Here is a 20,052-nt window from a genome sequence, read left to right as displayed (position 1 = left end):
TAGCTGGTCTTATTATCCCTACCTGCTTCTTCAATGAGTGGCCATACATGTCAACATAAATCTGGGTTATGCCAGCAAAACCCAGCATAAACTAAGAGTGGTTGTAGTCTGCTGCAGTCAGAAGGATAGTTACATACTGTTCATGATGACCCCTGTGTTATTTTATGAGTAGCATCTCCTGCCTTAAATCCCCATAAAATCATTGTGCCTGCAGCAGCTGTTCCCTATTAGTTACACTGCATTATGCAGTCACCTTTTAAAACAGCCAGGAAACAGCAGCATCTTTATTAAACTGTGTTATCAGGTTTAGTACACACATCAGCACAACAGACCTAACGTTTCCTTGATGTGATTGTATAAAGCACATTCTCCCCTGAGACAGAGCAGCTCAACAGACGAGTTGATTATATCAAAAACCATAAGATGTGGAATGAACGGCGAGCATCATATGTGAGTCTAAAACCTCAGCAAGTTAGTAGCAACTTCTGATTTGGGATGGCTGTCACATCCCATTGCTGGCATCCTCCCAGAGGCAAACTCATGAGCATATTAGAAATGATTAACATAAAAATTGGGTCAACAACATGCCTTCATTGCACTGCTAAGTGCAGAAATGTATTTTACACGTAATGTTTAGTATGATGGGTTTTTTCTTTCTGGTGTCAGTGTTAGTGTAAAGAGCGGAATGCTGTGATGGATTTTTTCCTGTGTGTAGTGATGCTATTGGTTTTGTTTGTGGTTTGTGGTTTTTTTTTTTTTTTTCCAGATGACATTCGGCTGGAATTACAGAACAACGCTGACATTCTCGATCAGCTGAATACGTTAGCTACCCTTGCTGTAAATGTGTCCTCCTGTGTCTCATTTAATCGCATTCGGGCAGTCAGAAACTTAGAGGAAATGGAAATGGTGGCTAAAGAGCTCTTCCTGAAGAATGAGCTTTTTGCAAGTACGTGACAGAGTCTTGAGTCCCCCTGTAAATGCAAGTTAGCCTGGTACAGGGTGGGAGTCCAGCATAAGAAGTTTGGCTTTCCACCAGCAATTGTTGCGGTCACAGCTCCCACCACAAAGCAATCGCTTTTGAGCCCGTGTGTGTGGGACCTGCATACTGAGACCTCCTTATGGCAGTGTTTTATACTCTCCTTTTTATAGCTCCTCTTCTCTTACACCTCCACTGTCTGTATAGAAAGCCTTTGGTCAGCTGGTGTTTTCTCTTGGTTAATTCTCAGTTTGAACAAAATTTCACTGCCCTTAGATCTTCATGACAGCTGCCTTCTTTCAGGCCCTTACGGGAAAAGATGTTTTAATCAAGAAAGATAGGAGACAGTTCAATTTATTAGAAGGTTATAAAGCTCTTGAGACGTTCCAGCCAAACACTGCAATATTATGTTGGGTCTTCTCAGTCACACTTTTCACATTTGTGGGATTGGATTGCAGCTTCAGATCAGACTGAAGAGAGGGGCAGGAGGGAGTAGAGAATAGGAACTTATATAATTTGAATGATACAGATGTGTCTTAATTTTTAAAGATTGCCCAGTATCTCCTCAATTAGGATATACTTTTAAGTCTTGTGACCTGTTCAGTTTTATACCTCATAATTGAGGGGTAGATAGAAACCTTTTCTTTTCTTGCAACTTCAGACCCTCATAATATTTGTCTATTCCCCTAAAAGCAGTTTTCTTCCATTTATGGTCTCCACTCCATCGTACGCTTTATATATGGAATAACGAGGAAAAATATTCTGGAGAGAAAAACTTCTGTGGTATTGTCTCTACTCAAACAGACACTTTCAAGGAAAAAAGTTCTGTCTGTCAAACTGTATCTACAGCATGCCATTTCCTAACAGGAACTTGCAAAGCTTTTATATTCTTAGACATTTCAGCTTTGCAGGAATTTGTGTGGGCACAAAAAATATGCGTATAGGTCATGAACAATTTTCAACACCACATTCCTGAGGTTATGTTACAGTGTCACTATGTGAGCTCTATTGATAGAGTACCTTTGGGCACGTTCATGAGAGGTGCATGTGCTCAGTGACATAATTAACAGATATGTGACAGTCCATGTTAACAGCAAGATTTTTCCAAATACAGCTGGTCATTTTGAGAGTCTTTGTTTTTTGAATGCTCAGTGGGAAAAGATTTAAAGGCTCTGGGGATGTATTTTGCATGCAGAATCATTGGTCACAGTTGAAAGTATGAGTAGCTGCAGTGATGTATAGTTTCCACGTCCAGACCCTCGATCAACAGCCTACCCATCTGAGCATTATTTGTGCAGCAAAGAAATGAAATGATGGATTGTAATATAGAAAAAGCTTATAAAAATTAGGAGTTCCTACTTATCTGTGTGTACTGCTCCTGTACTATTGACTCTGAAGGAAAGCCTTTTCCCTTTCTTTTCCAAGGTATCATTTTCAAGCTGCCTTCCAGCAGTAGCAGCCCTGGACGCTCAGTTCATGGGGACTTGGCGCTCCCTCCTGTGCTCAACTACACAATCCGAATGAGCAGCAAGATCACACAAACCACCAACAGAATAAGGGAGCGCATCTGGACAGTGGGCCCACACAACTCCACCTCTCAGAGCCAGATTTACAGCCGGGCATTTATTTATATCCAGGACAGTATTGAAAGAGCCATTATTGAGTTACAGACTGGCAAGAATCCAGAGGAAATAGCTGTTCAAGTCCAGGCCATGCCTTACCCCTGCTATAATAAGGATATGTAAGTTTGTGTGGCTTTTGTCTTTGTGCTTTGTGTAAGCTCATCTTGTCTGACTGATGGTGTTCACCAGCTGCACTGGTCTCCTTAATACCATGTTCACATGGCATAGAAATAATTTCATTTTGTGGCTTTTTGGTTGGATTTTTTTTGTTTGTTTTTTGGGTGGTTTTTCTTTTTCCCCCTCAAGGGTCTGAACAAAAGAGGGAATTTTGGACTCTACTATAAATGGTCTACATTTAGTTTGCCTAATATTTTGTTTTCAGTGCTCTGTATGTACCTGAATTGTCATGGTAACTATAGGTTTTACAGCAGGTAAAATTCGCTGTCCCTGTTTTACTACACATGGTGGAACTGAGACTGGGGTTGGCAGGACTTGGGTTAAATATGAGTGTTGGCTTGTTCTGCAGGTGTTTACATGCAGACAATGCAGCAGAACTTAGAAAATGTATTTATTGGGAAAAAAAAAGAGTCCCTAGATTTATGAGCTTTGTTCCTAGAGATTGCTATCCAGCTGTGGTATTTGTTATTCATTCCAGTGATTCTAGCTAATGCTCAGTGTATAGTGAATAGTTCTCAATACAGGTGCCTCTCAGATACTTTAAGAAGGATAAGAGGGAAGATGGAATTGTACCATTCATCTCTGCAATAATGAGGGAGGACAGAGAAGCTTTTGATGCGCTGAGTTGCCAGGGTTAACAGCCTGTTATACAGAGCAGTGCAGCGTGAACTGTATGTGGACCAGAATAAGTTTTGAATGGTGAGGCAGATCAAAAAGTTTTGGATCATCTTCCTTTCCACTCATCTTGAGCCAGATCTGCAGCTAGTATAAACTGCATCTTTGCCAAATGCAAATAGGGACAAGTGAATCTCTCACAGCTGAGGACCTGTCTCTTTGGCAAGACAATTTTGGTCTGTGTTGGAAAGCTGGCAACTGGGTACTTCCTCAGAGTTATTACCCTGACCACTAGTAGTGGCCAAACTGTGTGGAAAACACACAGGGAAGGGATTTCATGTCCATCAGAAATCACTGAGGGATGTTCAGCAAACAGTATTGGTAGGTTGGATGGTCACTCTGTCCTGACATGAGTGTCTCCCTTGCACCAAAAGTACAGACTAGACCTAGGAGCTCTTTCTGTTGAAAAGCCTTCATGTCTGCTGCATGAGTGAAAAGATTATCTGGGAGCCATAGGAGCTATAGCAGACCCATTAACCTCCTGTGTCAGCCTGTCACTTAAGAGAGCTGGGGACCTGTAATCTCAAGGTAACAGCATGCAAAGTGCCTGCAAGTGTGCAGGCAGTAAGCATTCAAACCAAGTGTCAACTTCTTGCACCAAATACATGGATTATTGCTGTGAGATAGTTTTGTACAATTATTAACCGGCTGCTGGAGGCATTTACTACAGTGCTATCTGCTCTTTTTCTTGTTCTTGGGCTGCTGAGAAAACCACTTGCCTTCGGGTTTCCCTCCCCACCCCAGGTTCAGAGGGACATGAGTTTGCTCAATTATTAAAATACCTAAAGGCTCTGGATTTGCATGCAGTAGAAGTCATCATAAATGACTGTTTATTGATTGTTATCACTTAGTTACTATCCTGTAGGGAAAAGGAGGGAATATATATACCAGTACACAGAAGGTGTTGGTAAATGCTGAATTTTTAATAGCCTAGAGATCATACACAAGGTGGTAGCCAAAAAAAAAAACCAACCCCAAACGAAGAACTAGTAGCGCTACTGAAATGCTTTTTCATTGTTCTTTATAAATATGGCTTCATTTGCATGGAAGCATTTCCTGAAAGCACTGGTTTATGGAAAATTTTTCAGCTTTACAGGTAAAAAAAAATTAAAACCAAATATAATCATATTAATTTGTTACTATTATTGCACATTAAACTTTTCCCAGGAATAACACTGGTTTTTTTTTAAGCCAGGTTTAGAAATGAGGGAGGAAAGCATAAGCCCTGTAGATACAAAGAAGTGAATCTCCTGCTATAAAAACTTGCTTTCCATCACAAAAGGAGAAGTTTACTGTTGGCCACTGTTGTATTTTCTTCTGTGCACATTTGGCACAGGAAGAAGGTTTTAACTAACATGAAGAGCCAAGAATTGTGAAGCCTGTGTTGTAGACCTGCATCCGCAATACCTGTCCTGTGGGGTGATAGGACAGACACTCTGAGGGGAAGCATCTATGTCCAAACTCCAGCACCAGGAAATATGGCCTGATAACAAAGTTTGGCCATTATATCTATTAACAGAACTGGGAATTATGGCTGGATGCTGGGATGTTGCAAAATAGGATACACCGCCCATCAGAGAGCCAGGAGATGCCACTGCCCATGGCGGTTCCTGCTCCTGCCAGTGGTGCTGCTGAGCAAAATTTCCAGAATGCATCTGGAAATCCCTCTGTAATTTAAAAAAAGAAAAAAGATTTTGAACAGTCAGGAGTGTCATGAATAGAAAATCCAATGCAATGGCAAAATAGCCTTTTTTATAATTATTAATTATACTCCACATTTTGAAACACAAGCATGTCTTTTCCTGCGCCAAAGTATTATTCTGAAAAATATATTCTGTATAAAGCCTTAATCCCCAGAACATTTCGTATTCAGCTAAAGCCTGCATTTGCCTTTTACAGGTTCTTAACCAGCGTGACCTACTCTCTTCCATTTGCTCTGATGGCTGCCTGGGTGCTGTTTATAGCTGATTTTGTTAAAACACTTGTTCAAGAGAAAGATCTGAGGCTTTATGAGGTACGGTAAAACTTTCTGGGGCGTGCAAAATTATAAACAGATTTTCCTTATTAGTGGATGGTATGTCTCATGTGCAATATTAAATGGAGCAAAACAAGCATTAAGGAAAATAATATTCTAAATACCTATTGTTTGACCTGCAGTGTTTGAAATCTGACATTGTAACCAAGCTCAAAACCATAGAAATGCAGGGCATTTGCCCTTCAAGCGGTGAGGATATTGCTTTGCAGTTCTGAACACTGGAAACATGGGGACCTCACAAAATTACAAGTTTTCTGAAGATTTAAAGCTCTCTAAAAATTGGCTTTGAGTCATACCTACTGGGGACAAAGACATGAAAAGTGACTTATTTCCTGTCCCTGAAGTTATTATACTTAATATTTCAGAAGGTGCTACATATTACATCAGCTCCTCTGAACTGCAGTTCTTCATTCAGGTTGCCTATTGGAAAAGAAATCACATTGAGACATAATGAATTTATTAAATTAACTCAGGTTTTCAGTGCGAACACACTCAACAGAGATGAGCAGCAAAGAATTTTTGTAAAACTAAGCTTCAGCAAGCAACAAAAGCTCAAGCAGATTTGTTTTTTATCCGGTACCATGGAAACAAATACTGATTCACCAAAAACATTTCCAAGAAAGGGTACTCTATGAACTGTGATGAGATTGAAAATGAGCGAACCTCAGTGGCTAGCTGACAGCCCCTTACTCTAGCTAGGGAACCCAGTTTCACTGTCTCTAAGAACCAGGGTGTCAGTAATCTTTAGGTGCATAATAATCCACAAGACACCAGTACCTGTAGTTTCTTTTGGATTTATCAATACAAATTTACAGTTTTATACAAGTCTTGTGGACTTGATCATCAGTTAATATAAATTAATATTGCTTCCTTGTAACCATGGTAATTTAGCTGCTATTTGTTGTCTTGGGGGTGTGTGAGAAATGGTTTGGTTTCAAAGATAAAGAGCTTTTACACTCAAGTTACTGGATCAGTTAGTAATAGTTTAAAAAATAACCAAAATACTTTTAAAAAGTTACAAATCTAAGGCCAGAAGTTGCTTTGAAGCCTGTGGGCTGCGACACTTCATACTTGCAGATCCTGTCTGTGCTGTTCTTTTGCAATAGACTGCTTTGCAAACCTAGGGCATTCCAGAAATGTGAGTGCATCGTTTCTCCCTGGTTATCAACATGCAGTATGCCAAAGTATGAAAAAGTATGTTTTGGTTGTATGCTCTGTCCAGAAACTGAAAAAAGAAACAGTTCAGTATCAGCAGAAAGATCCCTTAATAAACAGTTAGCATTTGTGATTCGTTCTTTCATGTTTCTCTCTGTAGTACATGAAAATGATGGGTGTTAACGCCAGCAGCCATTTCATCGCCTGGTTCATAGAGTGCGCCATCTTCCTTCTAATTACTGTCACCTTCCTCATCATTATTCTAAAAGTGGGTGACATCCTTCCCAAAACAAACACAACACTCCTGTTCCTGTACCTTATGGACTACAGCCTGTCCATCATAGCCATGAGCTACTTCATCAGTGTCTTCTTCAATAACACCAATATAGCAGCCTTGGTGGGCAGTCTCGTGTACATCCTGACCTTCTTCCCCTTCATCGTGTTGCTCGTCATCGAGAATCATTTGAGCTTCTCTGTGAAGAGCCTACTGGTAAGTTCTGCTTTTCAGTAACAGGGACCATGTGTGTGGAAGCAGACACTCACCTTCAATAAACTTCAGCTCTTATTATGGCTTGTGTCACAAATATACATGAGTTGGGTGCCTTTCTAAATTACATCAGTGGGTGTTGACAGGTATGAGAGCACAACAGGCAAGTTTGCCGTGGCCTGTTTGAGGGAGACCTGGAATTAGTTGTGTCCCATGACTGAAAGCAATACTTGCGGAATTCTAGTGAGTTCCCACCTGCCAGCTGAATCAGAGTAGTCTGAGCTACATATTTTGCCCTTTCGAATTGCAAAGCGAAATGGGTTACTTTCAACCACCATGAAAAATGAGGCTGTCTCAGTAAGGAGTTTAGATTAGCAAGGCTGTGAAGGAGGGCTGGCTCTGCTCATCCTTTAGTTTCACATATCCAAATTTGTAGCCATGGAAATAGATGTAAAGCCTTGCTTCTTATCAAGGGTAGAAATAAGTATGTATTAGGTTCCAGTAGCCAGATTTGGGTTTTTTGAGTCCCTAAATTCAGGAAAGGATCTATTAATGGAAGTGGCAAAATTATTAACTCATGGCAGGTAATTCTCAAGCACTGCTGTATTTCAAAAGCCTAAAATAAAGCCCTGTATGAGGGAGGAAGTTGGGTCCTGGGTGTGAAAGCAAAAGGAAGGCAGGCTCTAAGGAGACATAGCAGCCCATGACCAGAAGCATTGACCATCATAAGCCTGGTCCACTGCTCTTTGTGACTATTGGGGAAAAAAAAAAAAACAAACTCAGTTTTCTGTCTACTGGACCAAGCCAATGAGGCACCTGATTGGTTGACTGACTTGATTTCTCTTTGAGACTAATTCACGAGTTCTTTGTTTTCCATTTTGCTTATTCCACAGAGTCTGTTGTCTCCAACTGCATTCAGTTATGCAAGTCAATACATTGCTCGATATGAGGCACAGGGCATAGGTATGTTTATTGTAGACAAAACTAGGTTTTGAGCTCCCATGGTTGTGACATTTCATTAACTAACATGGATTCTGTTTGTATTTCTAAATTCCTTTCTGCAGGTCTGCAGTGGGACAACATGTATAAGTCTCCCATGATTGGAGACAACACTTCCTTTGGCTGGATGTGCTGGCTCATTCTGATAGACTCTTTCATTTACTTCATCCTGGGATGGTATATAAGGAATGTTTTCCCAGGTAAGGATACAAAGTATTGAGGCTAGTGCTGTACCATCTCTTTTGGAAAACAATGAATACAACACTGGCTGATTCCATGGTTCAGGCAGTAAGACAGTCTGCACACACAGGATACCCCTGTTTCTAGATCAAAGGGAGCATGATTTTGTGGATGTCTGAGAGTATCAATGAAACTGAGACAGAGCAGAGCAAGGGAGAATTAGGATTTCTGTGCTTATCACATGGGTAGGTGGGTCTCCTGAAGAAGCTGAAGCCAAGGACATGGGAGGATGTGTTTGTGGTCTGCTCGGTGAAAATGAGAACAGAGCATGTTAGCCTGCATTTGTCAGCTGAGTGATTTTGTGTTGCGTTACTTATATTATTTGATTTCAAAAAGTAATTCCTGCCTTGGGCAAGAGCCAGTACATTTGTCTTTTGCTTTTCTTCCTCACCTAATGAAGCAGTCCACTGGCATACGGAAATCTACCCAGTGGAAAATGTAAAGTACTCCTGCCCTCCAGCTATGAAGTTACTCAGAATAACAAATTAGCAAATGCTTCCTATTGTGTCAATTGGGCAAATTCTCTACCAAGTATCAGTAGTACATGAGCATATCAAGAGGGGAGAGGTCCCTGTGGAGTTTATTTTTGCTATTTTGAGTGGACCCCAATAGTGATACTCCCTGCAGAAACAGATACCTGAATGAGATTCCTCTTCTTGCAGGTAGATATGGCGTGGCTGCTCCCTGGTATTTCCCGTTGCTTCCATCTTACTGGGTCGAATACAACAGTTACCTCCCCTTCTGGAATGAGAAACGAAGTGGCCTTCTCTTCACCAAGCTGATGTTAAGGAAAGAAGCCACCCTCAACAATAAGATATGTATGTGCATGCTAGATGGGGTAGCAATACCAACTTAATGTTTTAGATAAACGAAGACAAATTTGCAATGGGGCACCATACTTAGAAAGCACATTTCTGTATTGATCCTGATTTTGTAGCAGAATCAAAATTGGAATCTGTTACTTTCCTGAACGGAGATTTGACTTTTCAATTGTACTTGTTCTTCCTGCTTAATGTGGAAATCCAGTACTGATATTCACATACCTATTTGTGTATGTTGTAGTTGGACAGTTACCTTAGATGCGTGTATCTCACTCTACAATGCTCAATGTAGAAATACACTTTTGTTTGTGCAAGTAAATAGATGCTTCCACTTGGCAAAAAGGATGTGTCCTTCTTTGTTCAACTCTTTAAATTTAACCTGTAAAATACTGTGAGATCACACATAAAAGCTTGCTGATTCTACCTAACTGAAAATAACTCAGTAGTTTTGCTGTATGTCCTCTAATTTTCTCTGTTTGCTTAGTATAAATTAAGTTAGGTGTTCTGAAACAGCTAAATATGAGACCTTTTCAAAAGTGATTAATGCTTATTGTCAGGAGTTATTAGAAGCTGCAGAAGTAAAAAGGAGAAATTCCAGACAGCTCAAAATGATAATACAGATCCTGTGAAATGCTCTCTACATTCCTAGCTGAAAGGCACCTACTTTTGCTGTATTTTGTTTTTAAAAGCCCTGCTTATCTCTGAGGTGAAAAAAGTAGCACAAACACCTGCTGCAGTACAGTAACTGTCCTCTGACCCTTCCCTTTGGTGTCAAAGGTGCCCCCCCTCCTCACCTGGAACCAGAGCCCACTGATCTCACCTTGGGAGTCTCCCTCCGTGGCATAACAAAGGTTTATGGATCCAAAGCTGCAGTGGACAACCTCAGCCTCAACTTCTATGAAGGGAATATCACTTCCCTGCTGGGACACAATGGAGCTGGGAAAACTACGACCATGTACGTATCCTTTAAAGCTGCTTTTTTTTTTTTTACACTGTAGGGCATGATTGGGTGAACAAGAGAGCAAGTGGGGCTGTGCAGTGTTGGGAGACTGAGTAAGATGCTTTATTAGGCCAAATCTCTCTCATGGTTTTATCTTGCTCACGGATGACCTCAGCAGTCCCTTCATCTATTAGAATTAAAGGTTCTTTTCTGCTTAGGAACATGCTTTTTAATCTGGTAGGATACCTGTAATACACAGTACAGCAGCTGTTTTAGCATTTTGTTCCATGACACTATGGTGCCTGGGGTTCGGTTGTTCTGAAAGGTGTGGGTAGCTTGTGCACATACCAAAGCTGAAGTGATACTAGCAAGAAAGCTTAATAAAGGTATATTTCAGCTGTACAAACTCATGTGTTGGCTGGGCTGGATTGGCAGTGGGTTAATACATCGGCCTTTCAGCCCTTCCAGCCTTGCCATTTATAAATTATTATTCAAGTTGTTAGATAACAACATTAAAACAGACCTGTAGAACTTGACTCCTCCACTGATATATATATGCATCACTCTGAAAGCAACATTAAGCTGATAAATAGAAGCCTCAGAAGAGCCTAAAACAGTAAGACAGATGTGAGCTTCGTCTCAGCTTATTATCAATTCATCTCATATCCTCTTTGCAAAGTGTAGGCAAAGGTGATATATACAGAAAAGTATAATGGCTTCTTGAAACTCAGTGCAGGCTTCAAATCCTCAGTAAGGTCACAAGTTACTTCTTTCCTTTTTAATGATGGTTAAAAGTCCCAGGAGAGAGAGAACCTCTGGGAGGGTGAAGGGCAGTCTGAGATGCATCTTCTCCCTTTAGTCCCTGTATGACAGCACCAAAAATGACCTATATTGTGCAAGTAGTTATTCTGAGCAGCGGGTGTTTGACTCAGGTCTGTTAGGTATTGCTAGGTAGGTAATTATTTGCTTGAACTAGATGAAAGTGCTGCCCACTGTGAGGTCTCTTGTCTGGAAGCCCTCCCCCATTTCTTGTTAAGAATGGCAGTGAAATCAGGTTTCCATGCTCTGAGGTGGTTAGTAAGATGAAGATGTGGTTTTCAATCTCTGTTGTGGTTAGCACTATGAGGCTGTCTGGATACTGCAGACAAACCTCAAAGAATGAAGATTAACTGCATTGTATGAATTCCCAGTCATTAAATTGGAAGCCCAGGGGCATTCATGAGTATTGATGTATGGGATATACAATGGTCTGACTTAGGAAGGGGAAGGCTGAAGAAGATAAAAGTACATGTGAAAAGTAGCCAGAGTTCAGTGTGTGAGCTTGGTACTAGCCCTCGTATTCCCGCAGAGGGGTGCAAGGATATCCTTTGATGTTAATTGGCCATTGCTCTGACAAAGCATGGTCAGACAGCAGAAGAAGCAGTGGTCAGTGGTCTCTGGCTGGAAGAAGTGTGATGGTGATGTAAGGAAACTTTGAAAGCTATGATAGGTACAGGACCATATGAAAAAATTACCTATGGCTTTCTCCTTTTTCTAACTTCCCTTTCTATTTATTTTCCCTTTCAGATCTATTTTGACTGGGTTGTTCCCTACATCATCAGGTACTATCTTTGTGTATGGCAAAGACATCAGGACTGACCAGGAAGTGATCAGGAAGAACATGGGTGTGTGTATGCAGCACAACGTGCTCTTTAACTACCTCACCACAAAGGAACACCTGCTGCTCTACGGGTACATCAAAGTCCCGCACTGGAGTAAGCAGGAGCTCTACCAAGAAGTGAAGAGGTATAAAAATAGAGGGTTGGAGAAGGGAGAGAGGGCTGTCCAAATTATTGTGTGGTAGTGCCATTGCCACTGCAAAGCTCAAATTAACGGTTTTAAGGACTGTTGCAGACCCTGCGTAGAGTTCAAATAATGCCTTGGTCTGACTAGAGGAACATATTGAGTGCTGATATCTGCGGCTGTTAAGAAAATAACGTCTCTTCTCCAGGGGGTTTACAAACTTCTCTGGCAGTTCTTTGGAGATGAATTTATAGGCCTAAGGGTCTAGTCCTTGCTTCTTTACAATTTTCCCCAGAAAGAGATTTAATCAACCAGTCAGAAAGACGATGTTGGCTTTATTGGTTCTGCAGGGAAGTGAAGCAGCCAGAACATCCCAGGGACTTTGGATCTTGGCGTTCTTAGTTGATGAGGTTGAGCCTTTAACCTTGACTTGTCAGATGGAAACTTTGAAAACATCCTAAAAAAATGTTTTAAATTAAAATCCCAGTGACTGAGCTACAGGGTGAATCATCTCCCTGCACTGTGACCATTCAGTAGAGCAGTCCATACTTGAGCAGTTTTTCATTTGCAGTTATGGTTTTTTGGGTATTTTCAGATTTCCTGCTTTTAAAAGATGCCTGAAGGACAACCTTTGGGTGTTCTTTTTTCTTTGTTTTCAAGGACTTTGAAGGAGACTGGACTGTACAGCCATCGTCACAAGCTAGCTGGCTCCCTGTCTGGGGGGATGAAGAGGAAGTTATCTATAGCTATTGCTCTCCTGGGTGGATCAAGGGTGGTGATACTAGATGAACCAACCACAGGGGTGGATCCATGCTCTCGAAGAAGTATTTGGGAAATTATCTCCAAGAATAAAAAAGGTACTGTGATGAGACAAGATGCTGCCCAGTGGCAAAGGTGACTCATGTCACTTTTGAAAATATGATATCAGTGGCTTTGAACTGTGGGTTTTGGAGACCACAGAGAACGAATTGTGGGAGACTGGGATTTTGCAGGCCCTCTGGGTGCATCCTGGTTGTTTTTTGTAAATTCACCATTTGAAAAGTAACTTTACCATAATACAGAGTTTACAATACAGTAAACTTTCAGCTTCTCTCTAATGGTGCCTTTCATCCAATTACACTAATAATTCCAAAAAAGCACAGTCAACTTTCACCTGATGCTGTGTGCCCCTCATTCAGCATATCTTTCACCTTTCTCATCATGCGTGTTTATTGTGTGGTGGCTGACATCAGCTTTGTGTTTTTCCAGGCAGAACCATCATTCTCTCAACACATCACTTGGATGAAGCAGAAGTTCTGAGTGACCGAATTGCCTTCCTAGAGCATGGAGGGCTCAAATGTTGTGGTTCGCCATTCTACCTCAAGGAAACATTTGGTGATGGATACCACCTGACACTCACAAAAAAGAAGGTTTGTGTCGGAGTTGGTCCTAGATTTTCAACATCTTGAGTGGGAAACTGAATCAGTCATGACAGAAAGGAAGGAGGCACGTCATAGTGTCCCACAGAAATGAAGCATGCTGCAGAAGGTTCATCTCAGTCTTAGGTGTCTGCAGTGGAATGGTTGTTCCAGTATAATTTCACTTTCATGGAATAACTTCTTTATGGATCCACTTTATGCCCAGGTGAAAGTGGGATGTGTTTTGGGTTGAAACCCTTTGGTTTGGCCACACAGGTTCAAGAATATACTGGACTGTTTCCTTAGTCTGCCAGTAAGATCACATTTTCATAGCCCCAACCACTGAGATACCTGGGTACTGTCTGGCTCACTCTGCCTGTCCCATGCTGGAATTCACATGCTTTTTTTATAAATAAGTTTCCTTCAGAAAGACAGCCTATGTGGAGAGTTCCCCAAAACACAGGAGTCTTAGCTTCAGCCCCTCTACACAAAGCCTTGCAGCTTTGATAGACAAAACAGAGGTCTGAACTTGAGCCTCCTGTATCTCAGATGTTCGATGCAGTACTTTTTATGCTCCCTCCCCTGCTGGGCCTTAGCTCTCTTTCATGTCCCGTGAGCACAGTCACCGCAGCAGGCACTGCCGGGGGCAGAGGCAGAGATTCTCCTGTTTGCAAGCCTGCATGGAGCTGAGCTAGAGCTCTTGGCAGCTTCTTCTCTGAGGGGGGCCATCAAGGCTTGTTCGGCGATGCAGGCACTTATGGCTATATCAGTAGGAGCTGAGTGACAGATCCAAAGACAGTAGGGGTACGACAGGACTGTTGAGGATCTGGATGTGAGCACGCTGCTTCTTGGTGAGAGAACATGTGGCCCCCCACTTCCCTTGAAGCAGAGGGAGGGTCTTCAGCGGGGCCACCGGACCAGCCTCTGTGGCCCATGGAAAAGAGGGATGTCAGTGCTCAACTTTGTTGAAAAGGAACAGGGTCTCTTTGAGGGTTAAAGCCAAGGCCGGGTGCAGAGTGTGAATTCTGGAGTTCAGAGAAATAAAGCAGATGGGAAGAGTCCATTGATAGCATCTGGCCTGAGGCAAAATGTTCTGCTTGCAAGGAGGGGGGAACTCTGCTCTTGATAGCATTTATTGCAGTGCTGTTGGTAGCCCCAGCACACAGAATAACGTGCAGATACCATAAGAGATCAGCCCCTCTTCCAAATTGCTGGCAGCACAGACAGAGAAAATGAAAAAAGACCCATGTGCAATCCCTGGTTTTCATGGGAAAAGAGTATATTTGTGCTGGCAGCCAAGTTCATGTGTCAGCTCTCTTGTGGTTAGGCTTTTTCTCTGTTGTACTACAAACCCTCTAGCTAGTGCAAAGTGGTGAATTCAGCCCACTCCCAGTATTGCTGTAGACAGAGAGAGCCCAGTGAGGTCTTGGATGGATCAAGATGGGCACACCCCTCTCCTTTTCAAGGGCCAGAAACCCACTTTCATCTCCTTTTGATATTTAAACTGAAATGTTGCATCCCTGGACTGAGATCACCTATGATTATTCTATGGAACAGGATTTAGGCTAAATCCTGTGGTAGGAAGTTTGGCCTCACAGCCCTCGGTGACCACACTGTTTTCCTTCTTTTACAGAACATGATAGAGGAGTGTGACACCACAGCAGTGACCTCCTTGATCCAGTCCCACCTCCCAGAGGCTTATCTCAAGGAGGATATTGGTGGAGAGCTTGTGTATGTACTTCCCCCCTTCAAGTCCACAGTCTCAGGGGCCTACCAGGCGCTTCTCAGAGCCCTCGATACCAGCTTGAGTGATCTCCACCTTGGTTGCTACGGGATTTCAAACACAACTGTGGAAGAGGTATGAGCTCAGGATCTGCTCAATTTAATGAAATGTTATGGAGATTAACTTCACAGTACTGTGTAGCTCTGCTTTCTGGGCTAGACGGTGGCATGTTTTCTATGTGAGAGTTGCAGGCAGGGGAAGAAGTGCTTTGGTTGCTCGCTGTGTTACACTTATGAACATATGAGTGTGTAGATGTATTCATAAATCTATACATATACTAATGCACAAAGTGTACCACTGTCTCACCTTGCTAACAGCTTTTTGGCATTTTACCCAGGAAATGAGATGCTGGAGTTAGTCTAAGGAGAGAGGGCAATGATGTGTTTCTCTTCGAACTATTCTCCTGGTCTCCGCAAATCTGGGTTTGTCTACAGATGCAGTCATCAGGGAGGGAGTTAGCAAACCACCTAAGTGATAAACTTCAGCATGGATGCTGTATTGTACAAATGAGTCACCTGGTGCATGTCAGAGTAACACAGGCACCTTTCTGCCCATGGGAAATTTCTGGTCAAATAAACACAAACATTTAGTTTCATCAGAAACAAAAAGTAACTTTAAATGATGAGCAGCGATGACCCTTGTCTTGCAGAAGGGAGGGAGGGAGATTGTTACTATTCTGCTCAGAAGTTCTTGCTTGCTTTTAAGGTATTTTCCTAAGGCAGCAAGAATCAGTTATACAGCATGTACCACATGCAGCTTGCTTGGGTGCCATGACTGTTCATACTCCCAGCATGGAGGCAGCTGGGATTTGTCAGACGCTAGAGGGGAAAATATCCCAGGAAAACAGCCCTCCTTGTTTCTTCACTGGTGACATGCAGGCAGAGCCGTCTGTGCGCTGCTCATTGTGTGGGTGTGGAGGGAGTAGTGTTATGTAGGGCTTGAGCTGAAATGCAGCTTCATTTACACCTACTCAGTAGTCAAGTAGCAGATCGTATTAGGACAAGGGAAGTCCAGGGGTCAGCTGCAAAGGTTTAAGTTTCCGCTGCTGCAGCAGGAGAGAGACAGGAGGTGACAAGGAGCTGGGCAACAACAATTTTATACTGAAAAAAGTGAATTTCTCTCACAGAGCGCAAAAGGAACAGAAAGAGGATTGTAATTCACAATTGCTGCACCAACTACAGCTACAAAGTAGGAGAATGGATTCTGATTATTGTTTTGGTAAATGGAGTCATTTGGACCAATTTTCCTTCATATTTTCTTACTCCATAGGTGTTTCTCAATCTGACAAAAGAGCTAGTGAAGGACCAGCAAGCAGATGCTGAACTGCCCCAGCTGCTGCCTGGAGCCAGTGGTCAAATTGGCAGTGACGAAATGTCTATGAGCACGGATACCTTCACAGAAAGAGACGGTACTAAATTACCTCCAGGTTTTATTCCAGATTTGTCACAGATACAAACAGTGACAGATGGACTGATTTGAGCTCCCCATCTTCTTTCTTTGTTGAAGACCACATTTCACCCAACCAGGAATCACAAAACCAATAAATCACTAGAAGTACGGCACTCAACAGTTGTTTAGATACACTGGTTTGGAATAGTCTGAATCACAGAATAAATTACAGAGCGGTTTTGTTTGCATCCACCTTCGTTTAAATTGATCCAGGTTTTGATCTAATCAAATACAGTGTGTGGGTGAAAGAGCAAATGTATACCTCTGGAAGTAAGTGCTGTAATTGATGTAGAGGATTATTTCTACATAACTAGTAGAATTGGAGAGAAACTTTGTGGAAACCCCTTAGCCTGTTGCAAAAGCAACACAGCCCCGAGCTGGGTGGTCCTTGCCGCTTTTTGCTGTGTCCCAGACGTTGCAGTATGGTAAAACAGCTCAAAGGGCCCGACAGTGGGATAAATTCACATTCAGAAGAGAATCAAGCTACACCAGTATCTCTGAGCATTTGAGAGCTGCAAAAGGTGGCATGGCCCAAAAATGAGCAAATACCTGGTTGAAATGCTTTCTCAGAGTAGAAATGTTTTTTGTACTTATAAATATACCATTTATAGTTAGGGAGGCATCCAAGGGACAACACAGAGGTATTTTTGTACTCACTTCTCAAAGCTGGCCTGCACTGTAAATGTTACTGTAAAAAGTAACTCATATGCATAGGGAAGTATTTTGTGTCACCCCTAATGAGAGCACTGAAAAGGATTTGCTTCATGTTGTATTATATAGGTTAATATTTCATAAAGAGAAATAGGTTGCACAGGATTTGGCTTTGCTTTTTGTATACCACAACCCTGTCCATGCAAAAGATCATCTGGTTTATGTGCCTTGTTTTCTCATTTCAGGATTAATTCTCTTATTGATTTGTCTGAGGACCTGCTTTCTAAATATAAAAGAATACATTTCCCCTGTAAGTTGCAGCTGGGTAGGTAGGATGTAGGTAACTTGTTGCATCTGGAAGCCTGTGTTCCTCTTGCAAGATCTCAAAATTAATTCACTACATGTACACATTTGAAATTAAAAAACCTGGTGTTACATGAGCTTATGACTCAAGAGCCAAAAAACTAAGTCCTCTCCCAAGCCTGACCCTTGCTTATGTTCCAACTTAGTAGTTTTGATTTGCCCTCTGTAAAGGAGTGCAGGAGGCTAAAATATACTCCCAGGGTACTATAACCATCAATTCCCTGCATTTCACAAATACTGATCCATGACAAAATGTGTTGTTCTTTTGTACCCAGATCAGCTCCTGATTAGATCAAAAAGCCTGCAGGGTTTGCCATTGCTGTTTAAGAAGACATCAGCTTTGTTCATTAAGAGATTCCACCATACCCGGCGGGATGTCAGAGGCTTCATTGCTCAGGTCATCCTCCCAGTCCTCTTTGTGACGGCTGCAATGGGACTTGGGACACTGAGAACTAAGGAGACTGAATATCCCGAACTGATTCTTTCCCCCTCTCTGTACGGCACATCCGACCAGGCAGACTTCTTTGGGTGAGTGGTGTTCTTTGTGACCCTTAAACCCATTTGCTTATAAAGAGCCAGTTTTACCCTCAGGGTTATTTCTAAGCAGACCCAGTGGAAAAGTGTTACACAGATAATATGTAGCTATGTTACCTGTGTAGTTGTTACGCAGATAACATGTAGAAATCCTGGACTAGTAATCAGAAAGCTTTAGAAAAACAACATTTCCATTGGAATTAACTGTGAAATGTGGGGAATATTCTTTGTGTTTGCCATTGGAGTCCTCTGGCCCTGTGACAGCCATACTGCCCCAAGGGGATTTTCTTAATGTATTTTTCTTAATATATATATATATATATTCTACTATATAGTCTTCCCCAGATGTGAAATGGAGGTCCCCACATCAGTTGTCTCCAACATTACAACTCTGGGATCAAATTCTATCCATCTTGTAAACTGTCTGCATTGCCCTCTTCTCTGTCAGTACAAGACATGCTCTCCTGCCCAGGCCCCACTAGTCCAAGGCACGCAGTCATTTGAAGGGCATGCACTTTTTTAGTGTGATTAAGATGTCACCAGTGAATTATTTAATTGTGCTTGAAAATCCTGTTACCAAAATTGTTATCATTTGTATCATTCTGATTTCATGATGTGAACTGCTGTCTTTCTCCAGTGGTTCTCAGCTTTAAGTCAGAAATATAATATTTAGCTCTAAAGGAAGCATGTCTGCTCTTAGGTGTTCTTTCCCAGGACTGCTCATGCCTTTCTACTTCAGTACTACTAGATGGGGGAATAAGCCAGAACTGCATGTCTGAGACCTCTGTTCCTAATGTTCTCTGCTTCTCCGGACGGATCATTGCTAGAAAGCTGGGTCAGAAGCAAGAAGCATCTTCCTGAATTACCAAAACCAAACAGACTTCACAAATGAGAGAGCAATTGAGACAAGACAAGTAGTGCCTGAAAATTGCAGTACATGCTTTTTCCCTGGAAACAGAATCTTGATTGTCCAAAAGTTCATCAGTACCTTGCTTAGATCTACAGGCAGCAAATTACTGGAGTAGGTGTGCAGCTCTAAGCAATAAGCAGTCCTTTTAAACCTGTGTGACTGCCCTCATGTACTGCACGTACATAAGTGGTTTGCAGGGCTAGCACCACAAATAACTATTTATGTAGCATCTTAAATAAATCCTGTTTCATTCTGTTGTGGTTTAACCCCAGCCGGCAACTAGGCACCATACAGCCACTCGCTTACTCCCCCCACAATGGGATGGGGGAGAGAATCAGAAGAGTAAAAGTGAGAAAACTCATAGATTGAGATAAAGACAGTTTAATAGGTAAAGCAAAAGCCACGCACGCAAGCAAAGCAAAACAAGGAATTCATTCACTACTCCCATCGGCAGGCAGGTGTTCAGCCATCTGCAGGAAAACAGGGCTCCACCATGTGCAACGGTTACTTGGGAAGACAAATGTGATCACTGCGAACATCCCCCGCTTCCTCCTCCTTCCCCCAGCTTTTGTTGCTGAGCATGACATCATATGGTGTGGGATATCCCTTTGGTCAGTTGGGGTCAGCTGTCCCGGCTGTGTCCCCTCCCAGCTTGTGCACCCCCAGCCTCCTTGCTGGTGGGGTGGTGTGAGGAGCAGAAAAGGCCTTGACTCTGTGTAAGCACTGCTCAGCAATAACGAAAACATCCCTGTGTTATCAACACTGTTCCCAGCACAAATCCAAAATGTAGCCCTATGCTAGCTACTATGAAGAAAATTAACTCTATCCCAGCCAAAACCAGCACACGTTCAGACACAGGTTTCCTCTGCTCAGTGGTAGTGGAAGTACCTTGAACATTTCTTTCTTCTTTTTTCTTTTTTTTCCTTTGTTAAATCTTAGGAATTTTAATGAAACCACAGATGCGTTAGTCGCTTCGATGCTTGCTTTCCCTGGAACGGATAACACATGCATGAATGAAAGCAATTCGTAAGTAGTTCTTGGTTTCCTTCCATTTAA

General features: G+C 42.1%; 1 protein-coding gene across 1 annotated transcript in view; it reads left to right on the top strand.

The window, feature by feature from the left end:
* Positions 1-20,052, top strand: part of ABCA12 (ATP binding cassette subfamily A member 12) — an 88,746-nt gene that overhangs the window by 46,579 nt on the left and 22,115 nt on the right. The window contains exons 22-36 of the mRNA XM_075710204.1: positions 767-946; positions 2,402-2,717; positions 5,350-5,464; positions 6,801-7,130; positions 8,021-8,090; positions 8,192-8,326; positions 9,029-9,184; positions 9,965-10,142; positions 11,694-11,912; positions 12,570-12,766; positions 13,158-13,318; positions 14,940-15,164; positions 16,359-16,497; positions 17,828-18,080; positions 19,936-20,022. Coding sequence (XP_075566319.1) covers positions 767-946; positions 2,402-2,717; positions 5,350-5,464; positions 6,801-7,130; positions 8,021-8,090; positions 8,192-8,326; positions 9,029-9,184; positions 9,965-10,142; positions 11,694-11,912; positions 12,570-12,766; positions 13,158-13,318; positions 14,940-15,164; positions 16,359-16,497; positions 17,828-18,080; positions 19,936-20,022 — 2,761 coding nt within the window. The remainder of the gene's footprint in view (positions 1-766; positions 947-2,401; positions 2,718-5,349; positions 5,465-6,800; positions 7,131-8,020; positions 8,091-8,191; positions 8,327-9,028; positions 9,185-9,964; positions 10,143-11,693; positions 11,913-12,569; positions 12,767-13,157; positions 13,319-14,939; positions 15,165-16,358; positions 16,498-17,827; positions 18,081-19,935; positions 20,023-20,052) is intronic.

Source organism: Pelecanus crispus, chromosome 5 (genome assembly GCF_030463565.1).
Source record: "Pelecanus crispus isolate bPelCri1 chromosome 5, bPelCri1.pri, whole genome shotgun sequence".
Taxonomy (NCBI): domain Eukaryota; kingdom Metazoa; phylum Chordata; class Aves; order Pelecaniformes; family Pelecanidae; genus Pelecanus; species Pelecanus crispus.
This window is presented reverse-complemented; position numbering and strand designations above follow the sequence as displayed.